Source organism: Callithrix jacchus, chromosome 1, assembly GCF_049354715.1.
Source record: "Callithrix jacchus isolate 240 chromosome 1, calJac240_pri, whole genome shotgun sequence".
NCBI lineage: Eukaryota > Metazoa > Chordata > Mammalia > Primates > Cebidae > Callithrix > Callithrix jacchus.
In genome coordinates this window covers 195581148-195598239 of record NC_133502.1, presented here as the reverse complement: position 1 = coordinate 195598239, position 17092 = coordinate 195581148, and the positions used below count along the sequence as shown (strand labels likewise).

At 43.7% G+C, this 17092-nt stretch overlaps 2 protein-coding genes across 11 annotated transcripts in view; both read right to left on the bottom strand.

Moving 5' to 3' along the window:
- LOC103791252 (uncharacterized) overlaps nucleotides 1-15434 on the bottom strand; it is a 35477-nt gene extending 20043 nt beyond the window's left edge. For 2 of the 10 annotated variants that reach the window (XM_078336543.1, XM_078336538.1), the window contains exons 1-16: nucleotides 14443-14801; nucleotides 10512-10586; nucleotides 8855-8913; nucleotides 8093-8120; nucleotides 7522-7580; nucleotides 6761-6788; nucleotides 6190-6248; nucleotides 5406-5433; nucleotides 4839-4897; nucleotides 4056-4083; nucleotides 3501-3559; nucleotides 2715-2742; nucleotides 2143-2201; nucleotides 1382-1409; nucleotides 814-872; nucleotides 30-57 (exon numbers count right to left, since the gene is read on the bottom strand). In XM_078336543.1, the coding sequence (XP_078192669.1) occupies nucleotides 30-57; nucleotides 814-872; nucleotides 1382-1409; nucleotides 2143-2201; nucleotides 2715-2742; nucleotides 3501-3559; nucleotides 4056-4083; nucleotides 4839-4897; nucleotides 5406-5433; nucleotides 6190-6248; nucleotides 6761-6788; nucleotides 7522-7580; nucleotides 8093-8120; nucleotides 8855-8913; nucleotides 10512-10586; nucleotides 14443-14599 (841 nt within the window). In that variant the 5' untranslated portion in view covers nucleotides 14600-14801. Of the gene's footprint in view, nucleotides 1-29; nucleotides 58-813; nucleotides 873-1381; nucleotides 1410-2142; nucleotides 2202-2714; nucleotides 2743-3500; nucleotides 3560-4055; nucleotides 4084-4838; nucleotides 4898-5405; nucleotides 5434-6189; nucleotides 6249-6760; nucleotides 6789-7521; nucleotides 7581-8092; nucleotides 8121-8854; nucleotides 8914-10511; nucleotides 10587-11590; nucleotides 11809-14442; nucleotides 14802-15269 lie in introns of those variants that run through there. The other 8 variants (XM_078336540.1, XM_078336548.1, XM_078336557.1 and 5 more) reach the window with 8 other exon arrangements.
- Nucleotides 15295-17092, bottom strand: part of LOC128928766 (uncharacterized) — a 41293-nt gene continuing 39495 nt past the window's right edge. Inside the window, exon 10 of the mRNA XM_078346394.1 lies at nucleotides 15295-15432. The gene's annotated coding sequence lies outside the window, so the exon portion shown is untranslated. The remainder of the gene's footprint in view (nucleotides 15433-17092) is intronic.

The following is a 17092-nucleotide window of genomic DNA, read 5'->3' as shown; positions in this document are numbered from 1 at the left end:
TAACTATTTAAAAGAAAAAGAATACGTACAATGGTAATAGTAGCCCACAGACCACTCCTGCAATAAGAGAAAAAGAAACATTGTGAGGATTACATCATGCTGAATCCTGTTGGCACAGGTCTTTTATTAACATGGCGGTAACAGAAAACCAGATGGTGGGCGGGGCGTGGTGGCTCACACCTGTAATCCAGCACTTTGGGAGGCTAAGAAGGGCAGATCATGAGGTCAAGATATTAAGACCACCCTGGCCAACATGGTGAAAACCCACCTATACTAAAAAACTACAAAAAAGCTGGGTGTGGTGGTGGCGTGAGCCTGTAGTCCCAGCTACTCGGGAGGCTGAGGCAGAATTGCTTGAACCCAGTAGGTGGAGCCTGCAGTGATCCAAGATCACACCACTGCACTATAGCCTGGTGACACAGAGAGACACTGTCTCAAGAAAAACCCAGATGTCAAACATTGAGGAAGTAACTGGCCCCAAATGAAGCATAGGGGATGCTTACTGAGAATGCGGTGGGTTTGGAATACTTAGCAAGTGTCTATGCTGGCTGGGAAATACAAAATTATTTTTCAGGAAGAAAATGTTGCTACTGAGAAATATACACACGACCAGTTGGTAAGTTATGCCATCTTTTGACTGACATCGTCAATCAGGCCTCAGTTGGTCATAAACTCCAGTGACTGGTCGCTAGTGGCTAGAGGCCATGACAACTGAGGTCTGATTCACAATGGCAGTCAAAAATGATATTCACTTGATATTCTAGAAGCCCCAGAAAAAGACATTTCTCCTCAAGATGAACAAATGCATCTCACCAGGGGCTCCTCGTCCTCGATGTCTTCAAGGACGCAGTCCTGGAGGACCTCAACAGGACCTAAGAGAACACAGAGTGACAGTCAGTGCATTGGTGCTGCTGAGGAATCTCACAAGGAGCTTTGGGGAACGTGGACGGGGGCTGGAGTGTCTGGAACTGGGCGGTTGACAAGCATGGACTCAGCTGCTGCTGGACTATTCTCCTTGGTGCTGAAGGAAGGCAAAGGAGAGGGGCAGAGAGAAATGAAAGAGCCTTGGCTTCCTAGCTACGGCAACCTCATCACTGTGAAATAGTCACCTTAAGAACCAGTTAATACGGAAAGGCACTGTATATAGAAACAAGTACATTAGGGCTGCCTAGAACCGGGGGTGCAAGGTTGGGAAAAATAGAGGGGTGTCTACTAATGAGGTTTCTTTGAGGAGGAATGAAGAGGTTTTACAATTAGATTGTAACATGCGTGCATAGCCTATAAATATAATTAAAACACCAAATCACCAACTTTAAATGGGTGAATTGAGTTGCATGTCAACTACATCCCAATGAAGCTATGTCAAACAAAAAATACGTACGGTGGTGATCCTCACGTGACGCATCCGCCTGCAGTAAGAGGGAAAAAGACCATCATGAGGATCAGATCATACTGGGTCCTGACTGCACAGGTCTTTTATTCACTTGGTGGTGTTCGAAAACCAGGTATCAAACAGTGATCAAGTCACTGACCCCCAAATAAAGCATAGAGGATGCTTGGAGAAAGGGCTGTGGCTTTTTGTCTTTGGTTTTGGACAGATTCTTGCTCTGTCACCCAGGCTGGAGTGCAGTGGCATGATCTCGGCTCACTGCAACCTCAGCTTCCCGGGTTCAAGCAATTCTCCTGCCTCACTCAGCCTTCCAAGTAGCTGTGACCACTGGTGCCTGTCACCATGTCCGGCTAATGTTTGTATTTATAGTAGAGATGAGGTTTCATTATATTGGCCCTGTCTGCCTCAACCTCCCAAAGTGCTGGGATTCCATGTGTGAGCCACCGAGGCAGTGGGTTTTCATGGGATATTTAGCAAGTCCATGTTCGCTGCCAAATGCAAAATTACTTTTCAAAAAGAAAATGTTGCTACTGAGAAATAGGCTCACTACTAGTTTGTCAGTGATGTCATCTTTGGACTGATATCATCAATCAGGCCCCAGTGGTCATAAACTCCAGTGACTGGTCGCTAGTGGCTAGAGGCCATGACAACTGAGGTCTGATTCACAATGGCAGTCAAAAATGATATTCACTTGATATTCTAGAAGCCCCAGGAAAAGACATTTCTCATCAAAATGAACAAATGCATCTCACCACGGGCTCCTCGTCCTTAATGTCTTCATGGACGCACTCCTGGAGGGCCACAATAGGACCTAAGAGAACACAGAGTGACAGTCAGTGCACTGGTGCTGCTGAGGAATATCACAAGGAGCTTTGGGGAACGTGGACGGGGGCTGGAATGTGTGGATCTGGGCGGCTGACAAGCATAAATTGAGCTGCTGCTGGACTATTCTCCTTGGTGCTGAAGGAAGGCAAAGGAGAGGGGCAGAGAGAAATGAAAGAGCCTTTTTTCTAGCTAGGGCAACCTCATCACTGTGAAATAGTCATTTGAAGAACTGGCTAATATGGAAAGGCAGCATACTATAGAAACAGGAAGTAGATTAGGGCTGCCTGGAACCAGGGCTGCAGGGGTTCGGGAAAACAGAGGAGTCACTACTAATAAGGTTTCTTGGGGCAGAATGAAGAGGTTCTATGATTAGAATGTAACAATGGTTGCACAACCCTGAAAATATAATAAAAACACTGAATCACCTACTTTAAATGGGTGAATTGGTTTGCATGTCAACTACATCTAAGTAACTATTTAAAAGAAAAAGAATACGTACAATGGTAATAGTAGCCCACAGACCACTCCTGCAATAAGAGAAAAAGAAACATTGTGAGGATTACATCATGCTGAATCCTGTTGGCACAGGTCTTTTATTAACATGGCGGTAACAGAAAACCAGATGGTGGGCGGGGCGTGGTGGCTCACACCTGTAATCCAGCACTTTGGGAGGCTAAGAAGGGCAGATCATGAGGTCAAGATATTAAGAACACCCTGGCCAACATGGTGAAACCCCATCTATACTAAAAAAATACAAAAAAGCTGGGTGTGGTGGTGGCGTGACCCTGTAGTCCCAGCTACTAGGGAGGTTGAGGCAGAATTGCTTGAACCCAGTAGATGGAGCTTGCAGTGATCCAAGATCACACCACTGCACAGTACCCTGGTGACACAGAGAGACTCTGTCTCAAAAAAAAAACCCAGATGTCAAACACTGAGGAAGTCACTGGCCCCAAATGAAGCACAGGGGATGCTTACTGAAAATGCAGTGGGTTTGGAATACTTAGCAAGGGTCTATGCTGGCTGGGAAATACAAAATTATTTTTCAGGAAGAAAATGTTGCTACTGAGAAATATACACAGGACCAGTTGGTAAGTTATGCCATCTTTTGACTGACATCGTCAATCAGGCCTCAGTTGGTCATAAACTCCAGTGACTGGTCGCTAGTGGCTAGAGGCCATGACAACTGAGGTCTGATTCACAATGGCAGTCAAAAATGATATTCACTTGATATTCTAGAAGCCCCAGAAAAAGACATTTCTCCTCAAGATGAACAAATGCATCTCACCAGGGGCTCCTCGTCCTCGATGTCTTCAAGGACGCAGTCCTGGAGGACCTCAACAGGACCTAAAAATACACAAAGTGACAGTCAGTGCACTGGTGCTGCTGAGGAATCTGACAAGAAGATTTGGAAAACGTGGACGGGGGCTGCAGTGTGTGGAGCTGCGCGGTTCACAAACATGGACTGAGCTACTGCTACACTATTCTCCCTGGTGCTAAACGAAGGCAAAGAGGGGCAGAAAAAAATGAAAGAGCCTTGGTTTCCTAGCTAGGGCAACCTCAACACTGTGAAATAGTAATTTGAAGAACTGGCTAACATGGAAAGGCAACGTACTACAGAAACAGGAAGTAGATTACGGCTGCAGGGGTTCGGGAAAACAGAGAAGTCACTACTAATAAGGTTTCTTGGGGCAGAATGAAGAGGTTCTATAATTAGAATGTAACAATGGTTGCACAACCCTGAAAATGTAATAAAAACACTGAATCACCTCCTTTAAATGGGTGAATTGGTTTGCATGTCAACTACATCTAAGTAACTATTTAAGAGAAAAAGAATACGTACGGTGGTAATCCCGGTCCACAGTACTCTGCTGCAATAAGAGAAAAAGAAACACCGTGAGGATTACATCATGCTGAATCCTGTTGGCACAGGTCTTTTCTGATACATGGCGGTATCAAAAAACCAAATGGCGGGCGGGGCGTGTTGGCTCACACCTGTAATCCAGCACTTTGGGAGGCTAAGAAGGGCAGATCATGAGGTCAAGATATTAAGACCACCCTGGCCAACATGGTGAAACCCCATCTATACTAAAAACTACAAAAAAGCTGGGTGTGGTGGTGGTATAGCCTGTAGTCCCAGCTACTCGGGAGGCTGAGGCAGTAGAATTGCTTGAAGCCAATAGGTGGAGCTTGCAGTGATCCAAGATCACACCACTGCACAGTACCCTGGTGACACAGAGAGACTCTCTCAAAAATAACCCAGATGTCAAACATTGAGGAAGTCACTGGCCCCAAATGAAGCATAGGGGATGCTTACTGAAAATGCAGTGGGTTTGGAATATTTAGCAAGTGTCTATGCTGGCTGGAAAATACAAAATTATTTTTCAGGAAGAAAATGTTGCTACTGAGAAATATACAACTTACAGTTGGTAAGTTATGCCATCTTTTGACTGACATCGTCAATCACGCCTCAGTTAGTCATAAACTCCAGTGACTGGTCGCTAGTGGCTAGAGGCCATGACAACTGAGGTCTGACTCACAATGGCAGTCAAAAATGATATTCACTTGATATTCTAGAAGCCCCAGAAAAAGACATTTCTCCTCAAGATGAACAAATGCATCTCACCACGGGCTCCTCATCCTCGGTGTCTTCAAGGTTGCAGTCCTGGGGGACCTCAACAGGACCTAAGAGAACACAGAGTGACAGTCAGTGCACTGGTGCTGCTGAGGAATCTCACAAGGAGCTTTGGGGAACGTGGGCTGGAATATGTGGAGCTGGGCGGTGACAAGCATGGACTGAGCTGCTGCTGGACTATTCTCATTGGTGCTGAAGGAAGGCAAAGGAGAGGGGCAGAGAGAAATGAAAGAGCCTTGGCTTCCTAGCTAGGGCAACCTCATCACTGTGAAATAGTCATTTGAAGAACTGGCTAATATGGAAAGGCAGCATACTATAGAAACAGGAAGTAGATTAGGGCTGCCTCGAACCAGGGCTGCAGGAGTTCGGGAAAACAGAGGAGTCACTACTAATAAGGTTTCTTGGGGCAGAATGAAGAGGTTCTATAATTAGAATGTAACAATGGTTGCACAACCCTGAAAATATAATAAAAACACTGAATCACCTACTTTAAATGGGTGAATTGGTTTGCATGTCAACTACATCTAAGTAACTATTTAAAAGAAAAAGAATACGTACAATGGTAATAGTAGCCCACAGACCACTCCTGCAATAAGAGAAAAAGAAACATTGTGAGGATTACATCATGCTGAATCCTGTTGGCACAGGTCTTTTATTAACATGGCGGTAACAGAAAACCAGATGGTGGGCGGGGCGTGGTGGCTCACACCTGTAATCCAGCACTTTGGGAGGCTAAGAAGGGCAGATCATGAGGTCAAGATATTAAGACCACCCTGGCCAACATGGTGAAACCCCATCTATACTAAAAAATTACAAAAAAGCTGGGTGTGGTGGTGGCGTGAGTCTGTAGTCCCTGCTACTCGGGAGGCTGAGGCAGAATTGCTTGAACCCAGTAGGTGAAGGTTGCAGTGATCCAAGATCACACCACTGCACTATAGCCTGGTGACACAGAGAGACACTGTCTCAAGAAAAACCCAGATGTCAAACATTGAGGAAGTAACTGGCCCCAAATGAAGCATAGGGGATGCTTACTGAAAATGCAGTGGGTTTGGAATACTTAGCAAGGGTCTATGCTGCCTGGGAAATACAAAATTATTTTTCAACAAGAAAATGTTGCTACTGAGAAATATACACACGACCAGTTGGTAAGTTATGCCATCTTTTGACTGACATCGTCAATCAGGCCTCAGTTGGTCATAAACTCCAGTGACTGGTAGCTAGTGGCTAGAGGCCATGACAACTGAGGTCTGATTCACAATGGCAGTCAAAAATGATATTCACTTGATATTCTAGAAGCCCCAGAAAAAGACATTTCTCCTCAAGATGAACAAATGCATCTCACCAGGGGCTCCTCATCCTCGATGTCTTCAAGGACGCAGTCCTGGAGGACCTCAACAGGACCTAAGAGAACACAGGGTGACAGTCAGTGCATTGGTGCTGCTGAGGAATCTCACAAGGAGCTTTGGGGAATGTGGACGGGCGCTGGAGTGTGTGGAGCTGGGCGGTTGACCAGCATGGACTGAGCTACTGCTGGACTATTCTCCTTGGTGCTGAAGGAAGGCAAAGGAGAGGGGCAGAGAGAAATGAAAGAGCCTTGGCTTCCTAGCTACGGCAACCTCATCACTGTGAAATAGTCACCTTAAGAACCGGTTAATACGGAAAGGCACTGTATACAGAAACAAGAAGTACATTAGGGCTGCCTAGAACCGGGGGTGCAAGGTTGGGAAAAACAGAGGGGTGTCTACTAATGAGGTTTCTTTGAGGAGGAATGAAGAGGTTTTACCATTAGATTGTAACATGCGTGCATAGCCTATAAATATAGTTAAAACACCAAATCACCAACTTTAAATGGGTGAATTGGGTTGCATGTCAACTACATCCCAATGAAGCTATGTCAAACAAAGAATACGTACGGTGGTGATCCTCACGTGCAGCATCCGCCTGCAGTAAGAGGGAAAAAGACCATCATGAGGATCAGATCATACTGGGTCCTGACTGCACAGGTCTTTTATTCACTTGGTGGTGTTCGAAAACCAGGTATCAAACAGTGATCAAGTCACTGACCCCCAAATAAAGCATAGAGGATGCTTGGAGAAAGGGCTGTGGCTTTTTGTCTTTGGTTTTGGACAGATTCTTGCTCTGTCACCCAGGCTGGAGTGCAGTGGCATGATCTCGGCTCACTGCAACCTCAGCTTCCCGGGTTCAAGCAATTCTCCTGCCTCACTCAGCCTTCCAAGTAGCTGTGACCACTGGTGCCTGTCACCATGTCCGGCTAATGTTTGTATTTATAGTAGAGATGAGGTTTCATTATATTGGCCCTGTCTGCCTCAGCCTCCCAAAGTGCTGGGATTCCATGTGTGAGCCACCGAGGCAGTGGGTTTTCATGGGATATTTAGCAAGTCCATGTTCGCTGCCAAATGCAAAATTACTTTTCAAAAAGAAAATGTTGCTACTGAGAAATAGGCTCACTACTAGTTTGTCAGTGATGTCATCTTTTGACTGACATCGTCAATCAGGCCTCAGTTGGTCATAAACTCCAGTGACTGGTCGCTAGTGGCTAGAGGCCATGACAACTGAGGTCTGATTCACAATGGCAGTCAAAATGATATTCACTTGATATTCTAGAAGCCTCAGAAAAAGGCATTTCTCCTCAAGATGAACAAATGCATCTCACCAGGGGCTCCTCGTCCTCGATGTCTTCATGGACGCAGTCCTGGAGGACCTCAACAGGACCTAAGAGAACACAGGGTGACAGTCAGTGCACTGGTGCTGCTGAGGAATCTCACAAGGAGCTTTGGGGAACGTGGACGGGCGCTGGAGTGTATGGAGCTGGGCGGTTGACCAGCATGGACTCAGCTGCTGCTGGACTATTCTCCTTGGTGCTGAAGGAAGGCAAAGGAGAGGGGCAGAGAGAAATGAAAGAGCCTTGGCTTCCTAGCTACGGCAACCTCATCACTGTGAAATAGTCACCTTAAGAACCGGTTAATACAGAAAGGCACTGTATATAGAAACAAGAAGTACATTAGGGCTGCCTAGAACTGGGGGTGCAAGGTTGGGAAAAATAGAGGGGTGTCTACTACTGAGGTTTCTTTGAGGAGGAATGAAGAGGTTTTACAATTAGATTGTAACATGCGTGCATAGCCTATAAATATAGTTAAAACACCAAATCACCAACTTTAAATGGGTGAATTGGGTTGCATGTCAACTACATCCCAATGAAGCTATGTCAAACAAAGAATACGTACGGTGGTGATCCTCACATGACGCCTCCGCCTGCAGTAAGAGGGAAAAAGACCATCATGAGGATCAGATCATACTGGGTCCTGACTGCACAGGCCTTTTATTCACTTGGTGGTGTTAGAAAACCAGGTATCAAACAGTGATCAAGTCACTGACCCCCAAATAAAGCATAGAGGATGCTTGGAGAAAGGGCTGTGGCTTTTTGTCTTTGGTTTTGGACAGATTCTTGCTCTGTCACCCAGGCTGGAGTGCAGTGGCATGATCTCGGCTCACTGCAACCTCAGCTTCCCGGGTTCAAGCAATTCTCCTGCCTCACTCAGCCTTCCAAGTAGCTGTGACCACTGGTGCCTGTCACCATGTCCGGCTAATGTTTGTATTTATAGTAGAGATGAGGTTTCATTATATTGGCCCTGTCTGCCTCAGCCTCCCAAAGTGCTGGGATTCCATGTGTGAGCCACCGAGGCAGTGGGTTTTCATGGGATATTTAGCAAGTCCGTGTTGGCTGCCAAATACAAAATTATTTTTCAGGAAGAAAATGTTGCTACTGAGAAATAGGCTCACTACTAGTTTGTCAGTGATGTCATCTTTTGACTGACATCATCAATCAGGCCCCAGTTGGTCATAAACTCCAGTGACTGGTCGCTAGTGGCTAGAGGCCATGACAACTGAGGTCTGATTCACAATGGCAGTCAAAAATGATATTCACTTGATATTCTAGAAGCCCCAGAGAAAGACATTTCTCCTCAACATGAACAAATGCATCTCACCAGGAGCTCCTCGTCCTTGATGTCTTCATGGACGCAGTCCTGGAGGACCTCAACGGGACCTAAGAGAACACAGAGTGACAGTGCATTGGTGCTGCTGAGGAATATCAGAAGGAGGCTTGGGGGATGTGGACCGAAGCTGCAGTGTATGGAGCTCGGCTGCTGACAAGCATGGATTGAGCTGCTGCTGGACCACTCTCCATGGTGTTGAAGGAAGGCAAAGGAGAGGGGCAGAAAGAAATGAAAGAGCCTTGGCTTTCTAGCTAGGGCAACCTCATCAGTTTGAAATAGTCTGAGAACTGGTTAATACAGAAAGGCACTGTATGGCTCAGTGAGAGCATCTCATCACACCTGCTGCCCATGTGAAGGTCTAGGCAAATCCCAACATTTTATGAAATGTTACAGGATTATTTAACTTCTGTGGATCTACATATCCTGCCACTACATTTATCATCTATGCTGTTGTATTTTTAAAATTGTAGTAAAGCATACATATTTATTATTTTACTTATTAACTGTGCATTTTCATGATATTATATTCAGTAACATTCATGATGCTGTGTCAATAATGAGAAAAATCTAAATTCATAATCTAGCTTTCACCTTGGGCAATGGAAAAACAGCAGTGTAATGTTAAATAGAAAAAAAAAATACATAATGATTGCAGAAATTAATGGAATAAAAAACAGGAAATCATCAGAGAAAATCAACAAAACCAAAAACCAGTTCTTTGAAAAGATCAATAACATTGATAAACCTCTACCTTGTCTAACCAGAAAGGAAAAGAAGGAAGTCACGATGTACTAATAATATCAGTTGAAGACGAGTGGAATCAAAAAATACTAAGAAAGGAATATTGTGAACACATCTGTGCTCACACTTGGATACATTATATGAAATGAGCTAATTTTTTGGATCTGTTTCAGAAAGTTAAAAGTCTTCTCAGGATAAACGAATCATCTGAATAGGCCTATATTTTAGAAATTGAAAAAAAAAAAAAAAAACACTACCTGCAGATGAATTCACCGGTAAATTCTACCAAAATTCTTACAAGGAAACGTCGTCTTACCATACAAGCAAAGCAAGTAACCATAATTTTAGCATTGCCTTAGTTACATTTTAAAAATTATGTTTCCAAACAAGACACAAGAAGGTTTATAACTGCTGTATTCATAATTGCCCAAACTGAAAGCAAATGTCTAAATATTTGAGATGTCCTTTACTATCAAAAGTGAACCAAGCTGGGCAACATGGTGAAACCCTGTCTCTACGAAAAAAGTAAAAGTTTTAAAAATAGCTTGGTATAAAGCATGCGCATTACAGCCATCTGCTTGGGAGGCTGAGGTAGCAGGATCACCTGAACATGGGGAGGTCAGGATTGCAATGAGCTGTGATTGCACCAATGCACTCCTGGGTGACAAAATGAGACCTTCTCACAAAAACAAAGAAACAACAACAACAAAAAAACAAACTCTAAGTTGTCAACATAACTTTACTTGTGTAGTTGCATCACCCATTGATTTAATGCATTAAATGGGCACAAATGAAAGAAATGAAGAACATGACATAGCATTTACTGAGTTTCTCTCATATGGGACACTGGATGAGTAAACTGGAATTATTTGCTTCAATAAACTTAATGATATAATTTCTACCCTACCTTCATTTTTATTGGGGCACCTTTTCTTTTGTCTCCATTTTTTGGCTACCCAGCTCCTGACACGGCGAGCCAAACCTGCAAGGCAGAAATTTATTATAATAAAGACAGTGCTTGACATTTTGCTGGCAGAGGACACAGAGAAATTAGTAAAAACTTTCTCAGTTTAAACTTTCGATCCCAGTTTTCACCGACTGCTTTTCAATGCTACCTGAATTAGATCTGGGTTCTAGGAAGGCTTGTTTTTCCAGGCAGATACCTTTATTCAGAGGAGACAATATAGAAAAGCAGAAGTTCCAAATTACCAAAAATAGGCTGGGTTCAAATCCTACTTAGAATCTGCACATACCTGGGAGAGGGATATGAACCTATCTGTGCCTCTCTTCCCTATTCTCAGATGTGAAAACGTTAGTAGATATAGGCTATAGACCTACTAAGGTCTATAGTGTCTAAAAGGATGAAATGCAGATAAAGCCTTAAAAAGACTCATGTTTTTGGAAATGCCCTAAAATGTTCAATCAATGTCGGGAAGAATCATCCAGATACTTGGTAGTGGTTGAATACAGAGAGGGAGCTTCCATGTCTCTGTGCAGGGTAGGATGGAAAGTGACTTTACAGTTTCCATAACCACATGATTTCCAGCTCATGACAGAGATCTGTGATTTCCCTGATGCCCAAGTCAGCCCCAAGGGACAGGCAGGGAAGGGGCTACAACCCATATTTTCCAATTCAGTGAATTAAAACTCAGACATTTTGAGTGACTTGCCCAGAGTCACCACAGTGAGGAGCGATAAATCTGAGGTAATAATGTAGTTGGTTCCCTGGGGATAGAGATCCTGGAACACCTGAGTCCTCTAGATCATGCCCTGGACCCTGGACCGAGAGCTCTTCTCACAAGCTTTGTGAAATCCTGCTGCCCCAGTATTTCTGTGGGATGGTTGATGTTCTGGAGAGGTGGCAGGTGGCTTACCGCATTTACTGACCTACTCTATTATCCCTATGTTGTCACTTTTATTAGTTTTATGACCCATAAGGCAAACATTTTAAGTCTCTCCGTTATGATGCACGGTCTGAGATTTTACCTGAATCCACTCTTTCCACCCATCTGGTGATTCTCATCTGCTGGGCTGGAGCTGGCCTGCCATAAAAGAGGACACACGGCATACCACGGAGCTGCTGCGTGCCCCACTCCTGTGCACACTCTTGCCTTGCTTCTGCTTTCCCAGCTCTGACAATCCTAATTCTGGCTTCCAAACCAATCCTGTATGTCCCTCTCAGTTCTCAGACTTGCCTGAACTGTTGGATATTTTAATCACTGTTGTGACCATGACTGAATGGTGACATTTCATATATCATAGTATATGTTTATCTTTTTATATATTTCTTAATAGCAGTTAACTTACTGTTTCAGACTTTTAGGAACATTTCTGGGCTAAGTGTGCTGGCCCATGGCCGTAATCCTGACATTTTTGGAGGCTAAGGCAGAAGGATTGCTTGAGGTCAAACGTTTGAGACCAACCTGGGCAACACAGTGAGACCTCGTCTCTACAAAAAAACTAAAAATTACCGGATGTGGCGGTGAGCACTTGTATCCCTAGCTACATGGAAGACTGTTGTGGGAAGATCATTCAAGCCTAGAAGATTGAGGCTGCAGTGAGCTATGACCACGCCACTGCACTCCAGCCTGGGTGACAAAGCAAGACCCTGTCTTTTCAAAATAAAAAGCATTACTGTGTCACAAGTATCCCCATTTTATTTCTCATTATCTAATATTGCTGTTTTCATCCTGAGGCTTAATTGCTTTAGTAAGATTAAAAAAAAAAGTTTTTTTTTTTTTTAGAAAAGGTCCTATTTAAAGGTCATATGCACACCTTTTTATAAATTCTAGTTTTATATGCCATATATCTAGAATTTACACTCTTGAGGTACTGAGTCTTCTTCTTAGAACCAGCCTCCTCATATGTAACACAGTATAATTCCCTTTTTATACCTGACTCAAAACATTGAGAGGATAGAATAAAATGAAAGAGCAGTCTGGATACCGCGTAATGCACGATGAATCACAAAGCAAAGCTTTCTCAGACTAACTCAAAGGCGAAAAGTGCACAGTTAGCATCCTCTGCAGAACCCATAGCAAAATAAAATTTTGAGAAAATATGCACTTTGGCTGCCCAGTGAAGTTAGAAGGAAACTGTCACAGGTCATCATCAAGACTTCCCCAACATTGGCTTTTATTTTTAAATAATGAAATACACATCATTTCCCCTGCTTTCTTTCATGTATATTACTGCATGTTCTCTTTGCTTTTCTGCGTACCCTATCTTGGGAATCACTCCATAGCAATAAAAAGACATCTTACTCTTTTTTACAGCTCCATACTTCTCCTTTATGTAGATGTACCAGCTTATTTTTTTTTCTTAGAAATAAACATTTAATAAGGACTGACAAACAGAAGCCATGTCTGTGTCTTGAGTGGTGGCAAGACAAGATGGTGGATCCCTGTGCCATTACCCCTCACACCCCTCAGACTGAGGGTGTGTGTACCATAGGGAAGGGATGGTTCAGAAGGAAGGTATGGGACAATTGAAGTACGATAACATTAAGGTCTTTTTACCTATAGGCAGGGTTTACAGTAAGTACCTGCTCTACCCAGTGGCTCACAATGCCCCACCCCACAGCCCCACCCAGTGGCTCACAATGCCCATCCCTGCTGCTGCCCACCTGTGGTCACCATGCCCCTCTATGTGACTGCATTATTCATCCTGGGCTGCCTGAGCTTTCCAGTCCTGAGAAAAGTGTGTGTGGAGGGAAGGGTGGTTGTTATTGGAAGTCACCCTGGAGGCTCAACTCAGTAGAAAACCCTGGTTACTAATGTCAGTTCCATTAGCATCTCTGGTTTTCTGAGTCTGGTAGCTTTCATTTGTTCAACGAATATAGTTATATGCAAATGTTTGACTGATTTTGTAACTAGATGCTCCTCTCCTGTCTTACAGGTGTTAGTTTTTGTCTTCAATTTGACCATAGCAAAAAAAATGAAATGCTTCCTCTCTCCTCCCCTTTTCCATCCTGTAGGAAGGGGAGCCATGAAAACAAACTCTTTTGCACAGGCAGGGTCTGGCCTTCTAACTCCAAGTCTTTACCTTACAAATTCAAGTCTAAAGACATTTCATCTCTTTTGGAACCTGTAACCATGAGTTAGCTCTACCTGTCTTTCAGAACAAGGAAGTAAACAAAGCCCGTGAAGTTACTGGAGTAGGGCTGAAGAGACATTCATGTCAAAGTGGGAATTTTAAAGTAATCAGAGCTCCAGGGCTAAACTTTTGGGTAAAACCACAACAAAAACTTTTTTACAGCTCTGGCAGTAACATTTCATACGTTTTGCAGTCATTTTAAGCATGTCCCTCAATTTTTCCTTCGGTTTTCAAATGACAATTGGAAGAAATAAAGCTGCTTCTGTCAAGGTGACTTCAAACCATCTATTAAGAACACCATATAATCCCTTCCATGGCAAACTCTACTTTAAATTTAAGAAGTCTCCAAATATTTGAGTCTGAATTATCCCAATTATTGGCTTCCTTATTAAATAGGAGAAAAGAAATGATTGGGCCTTTAACCAGCTCCTTCACTGAGGTGCCACAGTAGCTGGATAGGTAAGGCTAGAGAATGGGATGGAGACTCCAAAACTGGAGTATCTGAATTTTCATCCAGGAAAGGGAGAGACTAGACCAAAAAGGCCTCAAGCAAGAAGGCTCAACAATGAAGACAAGAGGCAGGAATAGCCTTTGTCCCCCATGCCCAGCCCCAGGAAAGCTGGCTATAGGCAGGAGGGAGCTGGAACCTGAGGATGTCTCTGGGGTGAGGGGATGGGAGGAAGGTGGGAGAGGTGGTGGCCAGAGATGTGCCAGAGAGAAAATGGTGCCCGTGGCTTCTTTACCTTTGCGCCTCTTTGGTTTTACGGGCTGCACGTCCTGCACCTCCGCCACTCTGGGATGTAACACAGCAGGCTCTGGAATGGTGGATTCCTCAGACTGGCTACAAGCCTCGCAGAAGGTACAACTGAGGCCAGCGCTGGGGCGCAGGCAGTTCCCCATGGGTGATATACAAGGGGGAAAACAACACACACAAAAAAGAAAAAGAAAAATAAGAAAAAGCAACACACACACACACAAAAGAAAAACACAAAACAAAGCAACAAATAAAATAAAATAAAAAAAAAAGCAACAGAGCAAGCGCCAAGGGCACACTTCTGAGAGTAGTCGGAGCTCCTCCTCCTACCACTACCAGCTTCCGACTGAAGGCTGCTGGTCCTGGCTGATGCCTGCCCCCCACAAAGCATTCTATGTCACCGGGTTACCGTTACCAGGAAACAACAAAGTCAGGCCAGTGACTCACAATGCCACTTCCCAAAACCCCATCCAATGGCTCACAATGCCCATCCCTGCTGCTGGCCACCTGGGCCACCGTGCCCCTTTGGTGACTGCATTATTTATCCTGACCTGCCCGAGATAACCCATTTTTCACTATAGGCCTCAAAAAACTCAGAAATGTCCCTTCATAGATTCTATAGTGTGTGTCTAACCTGTGAATAAAAACAAAAGTTTCATTCTGCGTGATAAATCCACAAACGCAAAGCATTTTCACAGAATCCTTTGGGGCCCACCTCTCACCCTCAGCTTCCTGTTCTTAGTTATTTGGGCTTCTGTCTTGTATGATCTGTCAGGTTCTAGGCCTTGTAAGGGTGAGTTCCATGTCTCCACTCACTTATATGTGCCCAGGACAGTTGGCTCTTCGGAGGCTCTTCATGGTGACTGAGGCTATGGATCCTTCGCATTGTTCCTTGAATCCAATTGACAATACTCATCCTGAAATGATGCTTTGAAAGGGATGCTTCCAGTCCATTGTGGGTCCACCGTATTATGAATCCCTAGTACCCAATACATGGCATATAAGAAATAAATGAAAAATTAGTGAATGAACTCAAGTGTGCCTACAAGGTGAGAGAAAAGTGGTCCTACTTACTAGGTGTGCTATGAAGGCATCTGGGACCATTGGCTCTGCTATTTCATAGTAGACCTGGGGCTTTGAAGGCTGGTATTTCCTCATTCTAAACCTTAGATTCCAATAAATTACCACCAAGTTGACAAAGGTCCACGGGCCAGAGCTCTTGGGGTGAACATACCTTTTTTGGGTGTGATTCATGGACAGGGGCTATACAAAACTAAAAACCATGTTTGTGTGCTGACTACCTGCAAGCCGCGGTGAGAAAACACTCTGTATAAACGATCTTATTCAATGCTTGTTACAAATCCCTGAAGTGGATTTTCAGACAAACTTTCTATTCTACAACCTTTTGGAACAAGAGGCTAGTGTAGTGAGCTTCCACCTACTCACCAGCAGATTCAGATATTTGTTAACTGATGACCAATCTCGTTACATGTATACTCCTACATGTTTCTCCTCTTCCTCTCGTGATTTTATAGCAAATCCCACACATCATAGAATTTTCTCCCTGACTGTCTTGGTATATGGCTGTAAAAGATACGATTCTTGTTTGTTCTTTCAACACAAGGTCTGTCACCCAGGCTGGAGTTCAGTGGCATGACCTTGGTTCACTGTGGCCTCTCCTGCCTCAACTTCCTGAGTAGCTGCAACTTACAGACTCACACCAGCATGCCCAGCTAATCTTTTTATTTATATTTTAGTAGAGACAGGGTCTTGCTATATTACCCAGGCTGGTCTACAATTCCTGGATTCAAAGGATCTTCCCGCCTTGACCTCCACACTACTGAGATTATAGGTGTGAACCGCTGTGCCCGGAGACAAGAACTCTTTAAAAACTATAATCCCAATACCATCATCAACCAACCATCTCACACCATTGCTCTTTATCACTGTCAACTCTCCTTCTAGCTCCAAATTTCCAGTCATTTCATGTATTTATTGTTTGAATCAGGATCCAAATAAAGTCTCTCTTTGGGATTGTTTGATTCACCTCTTAGGGTTTTTTGGATCCTGACAGCTTCCCACTTTGATCTCTGTGCTGTCCCTTGCAGTCCATTTATTGAATAAATCAGGCCATTTCCCCATAGTTTGAATTATGCTAAGTGTATTCTCATTATGCTGTTTCTCATACTGTGAATTTTGCTAATTGTATCTTGTGATGTTGGTTAACTTGCTCTTCACTTTGTTCTCATTTTGATAAATTAGTCTTGATCTCAAGACTTGGTGAGATTCAGGTTGGACTTGAGGGTCAGGGCAAAAAGGCTGTGTTAGTTTCTTCTGGGAGGAGGTGTGTACTCTCTGGACATCTTTTTTTTTTTTTTTTTTTTTTTAATTGATGTTCATGGCCATTGATCAATTATGGATTGAACAATGAAGATATTGTTATATCATTCCTTCTTCGTTTATGAGCTGCCACACTTCAAGAAAGAGATACTGCTACCCTAAGAAGGGCCTTGCGTGAATAAAAAAATGAAATAAATATAAAAGAGATGCTGCTTCTTATGAACTGTGTTACTCACTTGTACAACTTGTATAGAAAACACCAGTTCATGGCTTGATTTCTTCTGTTTACCATTTCTCAA